Source organism: Pipra filicauda, unplaced genomic scaffold (genome assembly GCF_003945595.2).
Source record: "Pipra filicauda isolate LSUMZ 115617 unplaced genomic scaffold, ASM394559v2 scaffold212_size3012638_pilon, whole genome shotgun sequence".
NCBI classification, from domain to species: Eukaryota; Metazoa; Chordata; class Aves; order Passeriformes; family Pipridae; genus Pipra; species Pipra filicauda.
This window is the reverse complement of record NW_024104324.1, coordinates 640,218-657,436: the sequence shown is the minus strand read 5'-3', so window position 1 is coordinate 657,436 and position 17,219 is coordinate 640,218. Positions and strand designations below refer to the sequence as shown.

Sequence of the window (17,219 nt, the reverse complement as noted above, 5' to 3'; positions counted from 1 at the left end):
GATTAAGAACTGCAGGACATAATTCCTCTTTTCTGTGTTCTGTAAAACTGTGTGGAAAATCTCAGTACAAGACAGGTCCACATTTTATAACTTGTACAAAAATGGAAATGTAATGCTTAGTGACCCAGAGCGTAACTGCCTTGTGATTGGGAGGCCTGGGGAGGAAAGAGTGAGAAAAGGGGGATGTAAAGATCACAGTTAACTAAAGAACTCTGATTCATTAAGGAAATGGAGGATGCAAAAAAATGAAGTGTCTGCCCAGCAGATCTGAAATACCTGGGAGGCAGAGGTACTAGTTTAAAATTTAATTTGTCCTTGAAAATGTTCTCTAGTACCTAGGCATGCATTCCTTCAGCCTCAGTATTGCTTCTCTTTCTGCATGGCAAAATTAGCTTTGTCTCATTTCTGTTGGGTTTCTTCTGACAGTTTTTCCATATATAAAATGCAGAACCAATGTGTGTATGTGCACACATACTGAACTGTACTGGAAAGTAGATACCCACACATATGTTATGGTATCTCTGTATTTTTGGGCCCCTGTCTGATGAACCTGCTGAATGCCTGTGGACTTTGACAGTCTTTTGTCTAGTTTAGGCTAGTTTAGAGATTGAAATTATTTACCTTTTCTAACAGGTTAGATTCTGCTAGGAATGCAGTGACACATAAGAGATTTGATGGCCATGTCTGATTAGGGGGTAGAGTGATGGAATTCTGCAGTGGCACCCACATCAGAGGTAAAGATGGCTTGACCTCAAACTAGCACCTCTGTCAGGGGCCATGGTGTAGATCTTTTGAGAACATGAAGGTTCCAAGTAATTGGTCTTAATGTGAAACGTTGATCGAGAGTTTCCTGGGTCTAAAATGGTGCTGCTTCGTATCCAGATCTGTCTGTGGAACTAGTCAGGGCGTGTCTCAAATCACCTTGTGCCAAGTGTTTGTTTTCTATGCTTTTGCTGCTGAATAACCTTGCCTGGGGACAAATTAGATTTTTTCAAAAAAGCAACCCACCACCACAAAGCAGCCCCCTTCTCCAAACCACATTAATGAACAAGCACGGAAAATATGTGTGACGGAAAATATTTACTGTATTACTTTCATCCCCAAGGAGATATATTGTATGATATTCCTTTAACAAGACTCATGTTTTAAAAACAGAATGAGTCACTAATGAATAAATTAATAAAATGTCAATACAGAGAGAGAATATAATTTGCAGCCTGTAGTTCTTTGGTCTTTTCTACTAGTAGGCACCATTGGATTTTCCTTCAAATGCATGGATCCCTTCTGTATTCACTCATTTCGAGAGTTTTCATCACCATCACATTCTTTTAAACCAAGCCAATCCCCTGCAGATGAGGTTCTTCCTTAAATTTGCTGTAGATCAGGATAGATGGGAGTAGGTGGGAAGATTAATATTCCCTCCCCAACTATCTTTTCAGGTGCTCAGCTTCTCTCCGGTGTCCCTTCTGTGCAGGCCTCGAGTTCTTAACACTGATCTAGAGCAAATTAGGTTGTTTCTTCCAAACTCCAAGCAACTCCCAAGTCAGTTGGTGGAAACCAGGAAACCAAGCTATTAAATAACATAAAGAAAATTTTATGTTTAGACACGAGTTCTTTTGCTGTTTTTATGTCCTCTCTGCACTTTCATAAGCTGAAGTTATACCAGTACCATACTGTGGAAGTGCAAAAATAGCTATCAGAAGGTTGGGTTTTATTTATTTATTTGCAAGATATGGAGAGAGATTTTATTAGGATCTCATCCCTTTCATGTGTTTAAGATAGTTTTAAACTAATGAAGTTATAGGTATTTTAACAACCTTTGGCAGGAGTAATTCTAGAATTTTTTCCAGGTGGCCTTGCTCCAGAATGAAAGTTTGGAAAAGAACAAGAGTATACAAACTTTACATAATCAGATTTGTAGCTTTGAAATAGAAATTGAAAGACAGAAGGAAATGCTGCGGAATAATGAATCTAAAATACTTCATTTACAGGTAAGAAATTTAGAATCTCCCCATTAAACAGAAATGGTAGTAGCTTCTGTTCTGTGCCTTTACACTTTTGAAGTGAGGTGGTCTAATTAAAAAGGGGGGGAGAGAGTTTACTTCATTACAAAGCCATTCTGATTTTTTTTTCTTCTGGTTTGTTGTGTTTAATAAAGTAAGATACTTCACTAAAACACTGCAATTACCTAGCCTACGTTAAAACGAAGAACCTTGTTTAAAAAGGGAAAAGACTGAAAACAAAATAGAAATTTTCTCTGAAGAATAACCATAATTATTTTTTTAACTTCTAAAAAAAAGCCTGTTCGAGGAACTACTGTCAAACTGGAGGACAAGATTAGCACCTTAAAACTGTCATGGATAATGTATCTTTCTTTCCTACTTGCTGGTATTTTAAAAAAGTATGAATCATGAGTGAGATCAATCTGGTGTGATTGAATTCAAACGTAGCATAATGCATTTGAATACACTTTTTTAAAATCCGTGTTTCTGTTGTCCTTCTGAGGAAAATGTATCTAATTATTCCTTTGCCAGTAGGTCTGAGTTTCTTATTCTGTGATCTGAATGACCTGGCCACAAGCCAGCATCAAACTAGAAATCCTCCGGATGCTCTGGCATTGGTGCTTAGCCCAAGCTGAAATTCTTTGCTTTGTATTCAGACTTCGAATGTGGGTGCTGGGAATTTGTGTTAGCTTGCATGATACTAACCACAATTAGGGAAACCTCAGGAGATATTTAGCAAGCAACTGTGGAGGTATCATTTACATGTTACTGTAGTATGTCTGCTGGTAGAAAGTATGCCTAAAATTCAAAGGGGTAGCACATTCAGGAGCTCAGAGCCTGGAGACCCTCAATGATGATTTATAAGGAAACTTTCAGTTTTGGCAACTGCAGCATTTCTCCTTATAGCATGTACTTCTTTCCTGTGCACGTAGTAACCAATTTATGCTGCCTTAGTCATTGTTACTTATCCATTGATGGGATATGGGTTACAATATTGCATTCTGACACTGGGAAGCCAATCCTTGTATGTACTGATATTGCTGACTGAATCTACCAGGAGGTAAGTTAATTTGTAAGCCTGGAGTTCTTACACATGCTGTCTCAATGGCCAGTGATGAGAGTAGAAATGGAAAAAACATAGAGCAGAGTTTTTCATTATTGTCTGAAATAACAGATTGCAATACCTTTGATTTCCTCGAGCTGTAAGTGTTAGCAAAATCAATTTTCAAATTATTTGTTTACAAAAAAAAACCACTACAAAGCAGCACATTCCAACAGGTGGCTTTTTGGCGGTAATAAATACTGGAGAGGATGTTTTGCTCTTTTTTCCTCTTTTTCCTTTATTTTTTTTTTCCCCTCCTCATCTTTACTTCCTTTTGCCGGCTATTTCAATTCAGTTATTTTAAGCCAAACTGTATTTCAAGGCTGTTTCAACCTGATTCCTTTCACTTAGTGGAATTTCCCAGTTCAGTCAGGTTTTTTAAGGGTATCCTGGAAACACACCCCGATTTTGTTTCTCCCTGTACAACAACAATTAGCCTCCTTCCGTTGCCTACCAGGAGTGGAGGGAATTAATTACCTGTTGTGAGCCATTCTTTTCCTGGGTTGCATTGAGCAGCCATGGTTACACAGGAGCCACAGATACTGAACTAACCAGTTCAGGTCTGGGCAAGGCATATTTGCTTAGTCCCCCAAGACCTATGCATGCTAGGAATTTCTAGTACAGTTTCAGTATTAGGTGTCATGTAGCCTTTTTTAGCTGGGGAGCAGCGGTGTCACTGAGCACAGCTGGCACCATCTGCACTGGGAGGCATCTGACAAAACCAGTGTTAATGCATCAAGGGTGTCTGGTCACTGGCAGGAACCTCAGCCTTGATGTTTTGTTTTCAGATTAATTTTCTATATGCTGATCTCTAGGGGAAAGTGTTTTTACCAAGGGTATGTGATACTTTTATGACTTCTGTCGTGTGAAAGGGAAATTTCACATGCAATACTGAGTCTTTCTTATGAGTGTATGGAAGCATATTAGTAAGCCAAGTCTTAAGCTGAGTGTGGACATGAGATACTGAAAGACAACAGAAACAGTGACCTTATGAACATGAAATGAGTTGATCAGTAATATGTTCCATCAAAGGAGAAGGACATATGATTTGTTTTCTAAGTCAAGTAGCACCTTTTCTAGTCTGTTTTTTAGCTTTACAGTTTTGCTCTATCAATTGCAATGGAAAGGTCCATTAGGAGGGAGAGAACTGCAAATATAACTCTTTAGTTCCTCATGACATTTTCTAAATTTTTTTAGTAATAATAGTGCTAAAATTCTGGAAGTTGTTAATCAGAAATACCAAACAAAACCTAGATGAAAATCAACATCAAGAGGAGCCCTTGATGGTTTGCCAGGCATATAACTTGGGATTGATGATCTGGAGAGGTCAGTTGCTAGAATAAAAAATGCATGCAGAAAATTGATATCTACTTGAAAATTTATGAGTACAGTGTGAGACATCTGTGTGCTTTCTAATGGAATAATTAGAGTGAAAATCTCCACTGCTGCATTAAATTCAGATTTAGTACATCAGTATCTCCCAGTATGAGGGAGGTTGACTCCCTGTAGGGTAAAAAGGTAGAGATGCCACTGCTTTTTAAAAATAAAGTAGAAGTCTTATATCTGATTATATTGTATCTCTTGAATTCTCATTCAAGGTACAGGAGATAAAATATTACACATCTGCCAGAGTGAAGCAGAAGCAGCTAAACCAGAATTGCTTGTGCATGTACAAAGGTAGAACGTTGCACACAGGTGAATGGAGAGAAGTTGGTCCCTAATAACAACTTTTAGTAAACTTCTCCCAAAAGAAGGATAGCTTACAATTCTTCTGCATGTTTAGCACTTTGCCAGTTCCTGTAAAAGTGTGTTTATTCATTTTGTTTGATGCTGTGGTAGTGCACAGCTGGAAATCAGAACACCTCTGTGTGAGGCACTGTACAAACCCACAGCCGTGTTATTGTTCTTGCCTTGGGGAGATCATATTCGGTGTGAGTAAAGGGGAAAGATCAGCCTTGGGCATATTTTGAGTTTACTTTTGAATGATAACTGTGAACTAAGGGCCAAATCTTTTGGCTCTGCTCTTACAACATGTGTTTCCTTTTATATATATAGCTAATAGCCCTTCCCTGTTTTATTGTCTGATTATCATCAGCCTGAGTGAGAGGGTGTGCCTGTGTTGGTAGGTGGTGATTAGTATGTCCAGGCAAGCTGCTTCATCTATTTGCTGGGCCCATACCCCTGCATTTATGGTTCAGTACACAGCTTTCCTTCAAAAAGTTGTAAATCTGTAAGTGAGATATATAACTTGTTTTAAAACACCTACAATAGAAATAAATAGTTAATGTTGAAATTTGCTAGATGACTCAGTAGTTTTGAGACACTACAAAATAAGACTCCTAGAACCTGGTTTTGCTAGCTGCCTCATCAAATTGACAGCCTTCAATTAATCGTTCTGGACTTTCAGTGTGACTGAAACCACATGATTAAAAGCAAATGGCTAAAAGGGGAAATGAAGGTGGCATGAGGCAGAAGGGTTTTCCCCATCAGTGGGGAACATTGAATCCACTTGGCTAACCAGAAGGCAAATGCAAAATAACTTCATTTTCTTGTTTTGTACTCAACGGCCCCTTAATTTTTTTTAAGAAGTGAAAAATCATTTTAACACATAGTGACACTATATGATGAAAAACTATAAAGTTAGATTTGGAATTTAACTGTAGGTGGTAGCAAAAGTAGTTTCTTGTCTCAAATATTTGTCTTATCATTTGAACTTCACAAGTGATTATGAGGTTCTGGCTAAAATTCCTGCTAGTCCAAATTAGCTGTGATAACGTGAAGTGCTATGTATTTCTTGCATCAGATTTGAGGTAGACTGGGAAATATGTTCTTTATATTTGTAATATACTAAGGTGCTTGCAATAGCCCTCTTTCAGAGAATACCGACCTTTCTGTATATTTTTTTCTTGAGTATTATATTTCATGCCTTTCCAAAACCAACTGGTTTTTTTCCCTTTGTTTTCTTAAAAATACTCAACCAGCAAGCACCTTCAGGATGCATGGCTTATTCAATTTAGGAAGTAAGGGTGGGAATTTTGAAAGTGCTTTTAGGGGGCAGAAGTGGTATAAGTTGTGTTTAAACTCTCGAGGGCTTCTGCTATTGTTATGGGCACATAATAACTTAGGGTTTGATGACTGATTTATGTGAGCTTGGAGCTTGCACATGTATGTACTCATGCTCCATGTGTGCAAGAGTAATGATGCTTTCCTGGAGGGGTAAGTTATTTTGCTCACTCACAATGATAAATGTGTGCACATGAGCAGCCATTTGATTCACACCAGGGTATGTTGTGCCCATACTTTGTTGCTTAAATACTCTCACATGAAACCCCACAAGTATCGGCCCATAATACCAATATAGAGACATTCAGAATATTGTTCTTACATTGAAAGGTTTAAAAAAACCCAAAAACCCCTACCTTAGACAAGAGCACACTAACCTTTCCCTTTTTTAAAATAAATCTGTTGTTAATTCTAATAGTGCTCTAATATTTATACCTGTGCAGCACTAAGTATTTTTTAAGTGTTTTATAAATACATGGGCTATTCCTTTAAATTTTCAAGGTTTGTGTTACTAAAATATTTCACTTAAGCAAAACTTGCTTATATTTGGATTGAATCTTGTTATCAACGTATAATCTTTTTTTAATGTGAATAAATTAATGTCTTTGCATTATTTTAACTCATACACTATTACTTTATAAAGCGAGTGATCGACAGCCAAGCAGAGAAACTCAAAGAACTGGACAAAGAAATCCGTCCCTTCCGACAGAACTGGGAGGAGGCCGACAGCATGAAGAGCAGTGTGGAATCCCTCCAGAACAGAGTGACTGAGCTGGAAAGCGTTGATAAAACTGCAGGGCAAGGAGCTCGGAATACAAGTGAGTGCAAGCACAATGGACTGAAGTACTCAGCAGTGCTGTTGAGAGAAAAATGGTGTCCTTTGAATGGCACTCCCATTGTGGCTTTTATATGGAAACATCAATAATACTGATTCTTCTGATTTTTTGAGTAGGAGACTGTGTATTTCCTTTGTTGTTAGTGTGGCATTGCTTCCATGCTGTTTCTTAGGCTTGATTCTTGTCTTTTATTTTGTTTTATTGACCGTTCTCTTGATTACATTGTTAGTTCATTATAAACAGTTTCTCAATCGATCTTTGACAGCTGATAGCTCTCAGCAGCTTTTTTAAATATAGTCTTGGTATATTGACATCTCTTGCTACTCTTCTCCCCCGTGAATGGATCAACAGTATGGTTATCCATCTGAAACCACTCATCCTAACAGCTGCTACAGAGGGGTATTTGGTCCTAGGAAAACAGTGAGATCTGCTTAAGAATAAGGTTATTGATGTGCTTGCTGAATAAAGTAAAAACTAGAGTTTGGCAAGATAGTGTAGATCATATGTAAGTATTTAAATGATTGTGACAAAGACCTTAAAATTTAAGTTGATCTACATATTAAGTTGATCTACATAAACTTGCCTTACGAATTTATCTGCTTCTCAGTATTGTATGTTGGCCAATTTTGCCAATTTTGCAAAGACTAACATTTTCATGTAGGGGAAAGAGGACACAGAAAACAGCCCTCCCTCCAAACTAAATAAATTGCCATATAATACAGAGCTAAGTTTGAATTTTTTGTTCTTTTATGATGAACTTTAGGCATGGTAACGGCACTGCACTTCTGAGACAAGTAGTGCCTGAAAAGCATGTTTTGAGTGATCAGCAGTGCTTCTGAATTTCAGAGGGATTATGTAGGCTGTGTGACTGCTTTCAAGGTCTTGACTGCCAAATAGCAATATGCAGATAATGCTACCAAGTCTCCTCTCAAAAAATGGAAGCCTCAATAGTTATATTGTTTAGTGACCAGAAAAAATTTAAGTGATTTGAATATTTGACTTCTGCATTATTATTATTATTATTAACACCCACATTTGTAAAAATCCCAGTTAACCTAGATGCCAGCCAGCAAACTATTGCCTGTGGAGACGGCTTCATCAGTGGCCAAGTGCAGTTTGGTTCTTGAGGAGGAAAGTGTTTTCATATACAATAGCATATATGTTTTCATATACAATAGCAGCGCTGGCAGTTTGATTTTTACAGTCTTTAGAAAACAGCGGTTTTCTCACCCCCATCCCTTCTGCTTTCTAACAGGCCTGCTAGAGACACAGCTGAGCAGACACGATCAGATGCTGAGTGTTCATGATATCCGGCTGGCTGACATGGACCTCCGATTCCAAGTTCTAGAAACTGCGAGTTACAACGGAGTGCTGATTTGGAAAATCCGAGATTATAAACGTCGGAAGCAAGAGGCAGTCATGGGGAAGACTCTGTCCTTGTACAGCCAACCCTTTTATACTGGATACTTTGGCTACAAGATGTGTGCCAGAGTTTACCTTAACGGAGATGGCATGGGAAAGGGGACGCACTTGTCTCTGTTCTTTGTCATAATGCGTGGTGAATACGATGCTTTGCTTCCTTGGCCGTTCAAACAGAAAGTGACTCTCATGCTAATGGATCAGGGACCGTCTCGGCGCCACTTAGGAGATGCTTTCAAGCCAGATCCAAACAGCAGCAGTTTCAAGAAGCCAACTGGAGAAATGAACATTGCATCTGGCTGCCCAGTCTTTGTGGCTCAAACTGTTCTAGAGAATGGAACGTATATTAAAGATGATACTATTTTTATTAAAGTCATAGTGGATACATCGGATCTACCAGACCCCTGACATACAATGGGGGAGGCAGATTAAACAGAAGGCAACTCCGTTTGGGGGTTTTGTATCAGTTTGTCTTCAATCAGAGGTCCTAAAGCTCACAGAACCACCTTGTGGAACAGACGGAAGAGTTTGAAGGCATAACTGCATAGGGTCCAATTGCGAAAGTAGCAACACATTAAGAAATCATACCATGGTATATTTTTTAATAGAACTAGCAACACTTGAGCTCTGAAGAATCACTTATCCCTCATGAGGATAATGATTATGGTCAGAGAGGATTTTTTTTAACTTATTAATGATCTAGTCAATTGGAGGTGAAAAGACATATACAGTATGTGCTGAATCAGTTACTGACTTTTATTTCTTTTAAGCTAGAATACAAAAAAACCTTCACACGTGGGCTAGCTGGAAATTGTCAGCATGTTAAAAGAAGAAATGATGAAGTAATGTTGCAATTATGATATTCTTTGAAAAACTGAGGTGCAATCTTGTCTGAAATATAGTATATTGTCTTTTTAAGGCCTCATCTGGTCTCTGTTTTAATAATTACTTTGTCAGAAGATCTTGGAAAAGTATCCATGTCTTCTCAAAAGTATCTGAATCAAAATCATATTTTTATTTAAAGTTCTATTGTTACAGAAAACATTTTATTTTAAAACTGTTGATAGACTGATATTTCTTGGAAGAAAAATAGAAGATATCAAACACTGGTTATCACTTGTGATAGGAAAAAAAAACTATTCAATTCTGTTATTTCTCTTTAGAAATGTAAACCTACAATATATGTCGTAGTTAATGACACTATTTCAAAATTAAGGAAAAATCACTCATGGATGCTGTGCATCATTATCAGATTTATAATTGTTTTCACCCTAAAATAGGGCATTTGTTGAACTTTGGAGTTCTAAACGGAATCCTGTACATTTTTTAAAGTTCTGCCCCATGCTTTCCAATCAAGCTATATATGTTGCACATTATGCTGTCAGCAGTATATAGTATTTTCAGTATTGGGGAGGAGGATTAGTGCTGAAAAAAGCCTCTATGTTTGTTCTGTACTAGCAGCCATTGCTTCAAGACAAACCAGCAATGTCTTAATACAGTGATGGTGGCTTGCATGCATACATGTGCCTTAGATGTGCTGTGCTGCTTATAAACCATAGCTTTTTATTCAGATTAATTCTGATATCTGAAATGGTAGTTTAATTGGACTTCAGGCATAATGTTTAGCCTTGTCTTCAGAGCCCTTAGGTACCTTGCAATGTACAGAACAGAAGCCAAAGCCCGTTCCTTTGGCTTCTGGAGCTTCTGTGACTTGGCCATGGTGGAATCCATCTTATTCAGGTGCCAAAACGTTATGCTCAGTGCTCCTATGGAGCTTGGACTAGACAGTCTCCATGGCCACTGTGAAGGCAGGCGACATTTTTCCTCTAATGCCTGTGGTTGTAAGGTGGCATCACTGGAAATGAACCCATCTGAGAACTCTGGGGCTGTGAATATTGATGCTTGTGACAGCTTCTCATAGCAGACAAGCATCCTAATGGGGAATGCACGGGCTTCTTTCTTGTAACAGCCTGAACTGTAGTGGAAAGCATTTGCTTGCCCTGAAACATGCTGATTGCAACCTGCTGTGTTCATCTGCTTCTGTTTAATAGCCTGTGACAAGCGAGTCTAGAGACATAGCCTGACTGTGGTGCTCTTTAAAACCCACAAACTGCTTAAGCAGAGTGGACTTGCACCACCATGTTTTCAGCCTTCGTGGGCTTAGAAGAAAACATTGCATCTCAGCCTCTACTGTCAGGTTGTATCAGTTTTCTGCTTTTTTGAGGCATAGTCACAATTTTTGTCCAAGGTGCAGTTGAATTCATGCCTTTGTATTTCAGCTTGTCTTTGCCATTGTCTTTTTTGGCTGTGCCTTCACACACAGTGCCTGCAAGAAGTATTTATGGATATACAATGCATGCTAAGTGGTCTTCATGGGTTTTCCAGGCACCTGCTAGAATACTGCCTGCTGCTGACCGTCCAGGCTGTCAGCAGCAACTCGTCTTCCTTTTCTTGCCTTCCATTGTCCGGGTACTGTACTCCCTTTATGGTACGTAGCTGTCAACAGGTGCAAGCTCAAATATGGAGGCACGTGCTGGCATTTAATTCCTAGCACGGAAGGAAGGAGGATGTTCTGCACAAGAGATAAATATCTATAGATATACCCACACCTATATCTCTAGATATAATTGTATGGCACTTGCAGTTTTATGCAGGCTGCATAAGCAAACCCATCACTTACGCTTTAGGGCGAAGGTTCGCTCGACTTGTGTCATTTTAATAATTGTGAATGTAGGCAGCTGAGCTTTTGTGTTTGTGCATCACAGAATTTTACTGAAAACAGGATTCCCAAGTGGAAATGTCCAAAGGACTCTCCTCCCATTGCTAATGCATGTCTTGTAAACTTAAATGAAACCGTTTGGCCATCTCAAAACAGTTTATATCCTGTTTCGATCTGGGACTTGGAGGAGATTTCTAGTATAAGCAGGGCCCAGAATATTCTGCAGATTTGTGACTACAGTTTCCAACTCCTGTGACAGAATTGCGCTTCTAAATCCAGGCTCTTTAAAAGAGGAGGAAAAAAAGCATTTCCAGCCTTGGTGATTGAAAGAGGACTTTGAAACATGCGAATGTGTAAACCAATAGGGAAGTCTTCCTGAGTCTGCACACAGCCTAAACTAGTAGCTTTAAGAGATCTGAATATCTCGTCTTGGTGGGATATTGACTCAGAAACTTCATAGAGAAGTTTAAATATGAACACTGCTAACTATCTTAATGCCGATCACTGTAGCAGAAACATCAGTCACTGTTGTATTTCACAGATCTCTATGCTGCTTTCCACATCTCCCAAGTGCCAAAAGCACCAGCTGCCAGAATCTTCAGCTTCACTTGGGCAGCTTTTATAATGCAGTAATGTGCTATCAATATAAAAATATTTTTGCATATATGCTTTTTATCACAGTTAATAAAATGGAGGCCTACTGCACTTATTTTTTAAAACTACATGAAGCTGCCAGAGAATTTCCAGTTTGCCAACCCTGCGTACTGTGAAATCCGGGATCTTGCTACACAAATGTAGACACCGCCTGCTGTGGAATACCTGAAGCCTTGACTGTAACACCCCTTTCTCCGCAGAACTCGTGGGCCATCTCTGTAGAGTTCTTACTGTGTACATAGAAATCGGTTTCCTCTGCTTTCCAGCAAGGAGTATGTAGCATTTTGTGAAAACAAGGCCACTGTATATTCTCTAAGTTGAAAGGAAAAGATACCTGGTGCTTTAGTCAACACTTTAAATTATTTAACTGTTTCTCTCATTGCTGAAATGCCCTTTTATCCTTTTTCTCTTTGTTCTTTGACTAAGATATCCAAAGTTTTCTAGGGACTGTCTGTTTAAAGTGATTCATGGGGCAACAACCTGCCCTCATGTATGCTCTTGAATCCTGGCTAACTCCTGGAGTGTGCCATTACTGCAAGGGGGTCTCAGAGTATTTGCATTACTTTGAACAGAGTTTCTTCAATGGAACCCGTTTGTCCTCTGCTTAGTAATTCTTAGCAGCACACAGCTGAAGTCTCTTGCTGGTATTCTTTCTCCACCATGATGCTCGAAGTTACATTCTCTAGGGAGATTCCAGTGTGTGACAATCTGTTTGTTGCCCTTTTTGTACACTCTCAGCACAGGGTGAGTGCATCTGTTACCTAGAAAGTCTTGAATTCTAAACAGGATGAAACTATTTGGGTGTTTAAAGACCAACCTGTGATTTTGATGCAGCACCACGTCTGCATTACTTCTCCGAACTAATTAATTGGGGTCTTGTTTCAGTTACTGTCTACATGGTACACCTTCAACTGCTGACTTACAATATGCAATGTTGATTTCAGCCATGTACTGTAAATGTTGTTCTTCACAAAGAGAATGTGCAATAGGAAAAGGGAATGGTGGGTAGTATAATTTTGATGGAAAAAACATGCTAGCTTTCTTAAAAATACAAAAAAATATGAAATGCAGCTTATTTCCTTTTCCTGTGGTGTTTTCTACTTGGAAAAGGAAAGATGAAGATATGTGCCTGTTTCTGTGCCTGGTGAATTTCTCAAATGCAAAGGTAAAAGAGGTTTGTGTTATCTGGAATTTAAGTGCTGAACCCATCTTAGGTTGTGATTGTATCGCTCCTGTTTCCTCAGCTGGCCACAATTATGGCTTGTTGAGATGGAGTTGTTTAAAAGCTACCACCTATTTGTATCTATGTTCCATCACCTGGGATAGGCATTTCACCAATAGTGCAGGGTTTCTGTTGATATTTTGTTTAGTTTTTAAAACACTGGTGCTGTTTGGTCCAAGACAGAGAAGCGTGTAGGGAGTGACAGAAATGTTGCCTGCACTGTAGAAGAGTGAAAAACGTGACTGCAGTATTGATGCCTTGATATGATTTAACTATGCAAATATACAAATAGGTGAAGGGGGGGAAATTCTTGGGTTGCATAACGTAATCTCTTAGTTTTTGCTCTGTAAATTACTTGTATGTGTGTAGGTACATCCATATACACACGGACATGCATGCACATGTATATGCAAAGTCTTTTCTTTATGTAGAAGTGATGAAACAAAACCCTTTCCTCCAAGTTTTACTTGATCAATTGGTGCAAATGTAACTTGCTGCTGCTAAGGGAGGATCTTGGCTAAGGGCAAACTTTGGTTTCTTATCTTTCAGGTTTGAAGACCTGTATGTAGCAAAAACTGTTTAGCCTTTCTGAAGACCTTGAAATGTAATTAAGGACGTATGTTCTTCCTCATGCTCCGATAACTTGGAGATTCCTGTATTTTAAACAACGATAGTGATGGGCAACTTTTTAATTGCAAATTTTTTCCTCTAATTTAGAAACAAAAGATGATAAAAAGCAGCTGGACCTCTTCCTGGAATTCCTATTCCGTTCAGTCAATACCTTTATATTCTGGTTGACCGAGAAGTCATAGCTGCTGCAATAAAAATGATTGGTTTGGCAATTTAATCTGTCTGAGAATAGTTTTTAATACTGTGTACAGTGCATAGCAAGTGCTATTTGTCTTTTCTGGAAAAAAGGAAATCAAGGATGAGATGTGAAGTGGCTTGTCCAGAGTCACAAAAGGAATCTCCTGGAGCTGGGACTGAATGAGAGGTTTTCCAGGTCCCTAGTGTTATCTCCAAATCACTAGGGTTTACTTTTTTAATACATTTCTCCCTTAAAGGAACCGAAAAACAAGTTGACATACACTGAAGACCCACATCAGGACAGTAAGGGCTAGAATAAACATACAAGCTGTCATGATTTGGGGTTGTGCATGTGTGGTGGCCCAGACATGGGTTGCTCTTTGGCAGTGCTTTGACAGCCTGCAGAGTGGAAGGCCAGCACAGCATGTCAGTGTGAATAATAGCAGCAAATGTGTCCTGCTCTGTTTGTTCAGAATCACCTAACAAAAGAAGTCTCGTTTGATGCTCCTCTTAACTGAGGAGGGAGAATACCATTTTACAGTGAAGTGGGTTCATCTTTGTTCTACCAGTCAGTGTGACTGACCATTTCTTTCTTGTGGGGCTTTCTCCCTTTTTCTGTAAACCAAAATCTAGAGGGCTTAATTGTTCTTTCCTGCCTCTTAATCCAGGCCTTTGCTGAGAAGCACCAGATAGGAAGGTGGTGGAAAACTTGGGACTGTTGATTCAGGGATATCCTCTTAAGATTTAGAAGAGTAGAGATATACAACACATAAGGGATCTGACTATTCCTGTTTCTCTTCTAATTTATGGTCAAGACTGCAGCTTCTGTCTTCCATTTCATGATGTTAGTGTAGATGATGTAGGCTGTGTTTTTTCATTTTTTTCCCCTCCAAGTTAGGATTAGTTCCTTAGGGTTCAAATGAGTTCTGAATTTCACAGAGAAGCACCTGAACCAAAACCTTGGATCCAAACATCCCAGACTTTATGTGGAATTCAAATCTGGATCCCAACTCTGTGGCTTACTAACCTACCCATTTGGGGAAGGGTTTGTTGTCTCTATGTGGTGTTTGTGTTCTTGGTCCTTTGGAACTAAGCTTTTAATTTGGTTGCCAGTTCTGCAAGGACTTTTTAACTTCTTAGGAATGCCGGTGTTCACACGCTCCATTGCTGGCAGTGTGATGCGTAGTGATAAAATTTGACTCTGTCTAAGGGTTACTGAGATAAACCAGCATTATCATTCGTAAAGGTCATTTTCTTGCGTAGTGTTCCGAGCTTTGTATTTGAATATAGCTCGCACCTGAAAGGACACATATTCCAACTATGACCTGCATCACTGGCAGAGAGTTGTGTAATCTGTACTTGTGGAATGGGAAGGTACAAGCTTCCATCGTTGCTGATGCATCGTGTAATCCACCTGTTTTGTTTTTCTTAAAACTGTTGTCTGGTTTATACTTTTTTTTTTTTCAGTTTTATAGAAACAAATATGGGGACGTTCAGGATTTTTTTCTACAAGGTATAAAACTCCAATGAATTAGTGGTGACTAGAGAGCTGTGAAAAATACCCCATTAGGAGATGATGGGCTAAGTGTAGGTCCATTTCTCTTAGACAAGTAGGATAACCTTTAAGATGCATGGAACAACATAATAATCAGGAAAACTAAAGCTGAAATTTGTTTCCAAGAAATTCTGTAAGAACTATCTATGGAAAAGACATCAATGATTGAGAATAATGTACAAATTAATGTGTTTGAAACTTGTGTATCCATTTCTTTAATCTCATACTCTTCAGTGAACGGTACACTTGTGTTCAGTTTTATGATCAAAAACAAAGACCAAAGAAGGCCAGCCTCATTTGATTGTGTATATTCTGCCTGTCTTAATTATCAATAGCTGTAAGGATACAGTGCAAGTGATCTGGTAACCAGTGGTTCTCGTCCTTTTCTTTTAGGGGGAAAAACAACTTTAAAATGTATAATTTATTGCTCAGCAATAACCATGTTGTTAAAATAATAATAAAAAAAGGAATTAGCAACATGTCTTAATTTCCCAATAGCATTATTATATGTTGTATTTCAGTTTACTGTATATTGTGTTTTTGTATTTATTTGTGTTTGGAGGTCTTGCTATGTCTTTTTGTGTTTAAATGCTAATAAACAAGGACAGTGTGTAAGAGTGTAGAATGCCGAACTCTGAAATGCTAAACTGTGTTATTAAAGGAAAAATAAATAAGTAGGAAATCATATTTTTTAAAAAAAACTGGTGTGTTGAATTTGAATGACTGCTGTTGACTTGCAGGTGGCCCAGGCTCATCCTTTCTCCTCTGTGAACCCCCTGTGCATTGGCTGTTCAGTGCTTTGTGCTTACACACCCAGTAGACCTTTTCTGTGGCATTTCCTGTCCTCTGCACAGGTAACTTGCCATAACTTCTATCAGAGTCCTATTTTCCAGGCGCTGTCTCTGCCTGAATAAAATAGGTGATGGTGTTCATCCTAACATCAGTGTCGAGTGCAAATAGAGTAGAAATAATTGAAATGGCTTTTCATGCATTTGTGGTACATCGGTTTCCCAAAGAGGCGTGGGAGAGTCGAAGCGTGGCTTGAATGTCTGAAGATATAGATTTATTATTTTTTCTTCTCCAGTGTCATTAGTGACTCTTCTCAACTCAGAAACGCATTTCAGGTGTGTGTTTGAAATCACAGAACATGATGCAGTCTGTAAAAACAACACACTGTTCTGAAATGAGTGGAGCAACAATATTTCCATCATGTTTCAGATTCAGCCTAGTGATGAAAAAACTCTGATCCCCAGAGGTGGTGTATGAAGCATGTCTCTTCTACTAAGCACCACACTGTCCTTCTGTTTCTTCTTCCCTACGGTCCCTCCTACCCTTTTCTTAGTGAAATTTCAATTTCCCTTCTTTTATGTCACTGCAGGGGTAATACTGGGTTTAGCAATGCCGGAATGTCCTGTCTGTGCTCAGAGACAAGACTGCACTGTCTTGGCAAAAGCTGCTGCTGTGCTGCAGGCACCTGAATGTGAGTACGACCTGGCCAGCCCATACTGGCGTTTGCAGCAGGTAGTCTGAAGTGCTGGACAAGTGCCCTTCCTTGATAAAATGGGGATGCCAGAGAAAAGACAAATGCAGGAAGGTGGGCATGGTGAGAGAAGAAGGTGGCACACCATCCTCATTGCGTGCAGGATGTGCTGAGGTGGATGTTCCTTTCTGCTACTAAGAGCAGTCACTACATGACTCTCGGGATGCTCTGGCATCCGCTGCCCTGCTCATCATACTTTCCACTTGTACTCCCACGGTTGGCACTCCAGGCTGCACCACTTGAAGCTCTTCACATCTTGCTGTGGAGCATGAAAGGGCCGTGAACTTCCTTGTTGTCTT

General features: G+C 39.1%; 1 protein-coding gene across 12 annotated transcripts in view; it reads left to right on the top strand.

Moving 5' to 3' along the window:
• The window catches only part of TRAF3 (TNF receptor associated factor 3), a 79,128-nt gene extending 63,047 nt beyond the window's left edge, over positions 1 to 16,081 (top strand). For 11 of the 12 annotated variants that reach the window (XM_039381095.1, XM_039381093.1, XM_039381096.1 and 8 more), the window contains 3 exons: positions 1,851 to 1,991; positions 6,812 to 6,986; positions 8,260 to 16,081. In XM_039381095.1, the coding sequence (XP_039237029.1) occupies positions 1,851 to 1,991; positions 6,812 to 6,986; positions 8,260 to 8,831 (888 nt within the window). In that variant the 3' untranslated portion in view covers positions 8,832 to 16,081. The remainder of the gene's footprint in view (positions 1 to 1,850; positions 1,992 to 6,811; positions 6,987 to 8,259) is intronic. The other variant, XM_027735542.2, reaches the window with a different exon arrangement.
• The last annotated feature ends 1,138 nt before the right edge of the window (positions 16,082 to 17,219 follow it).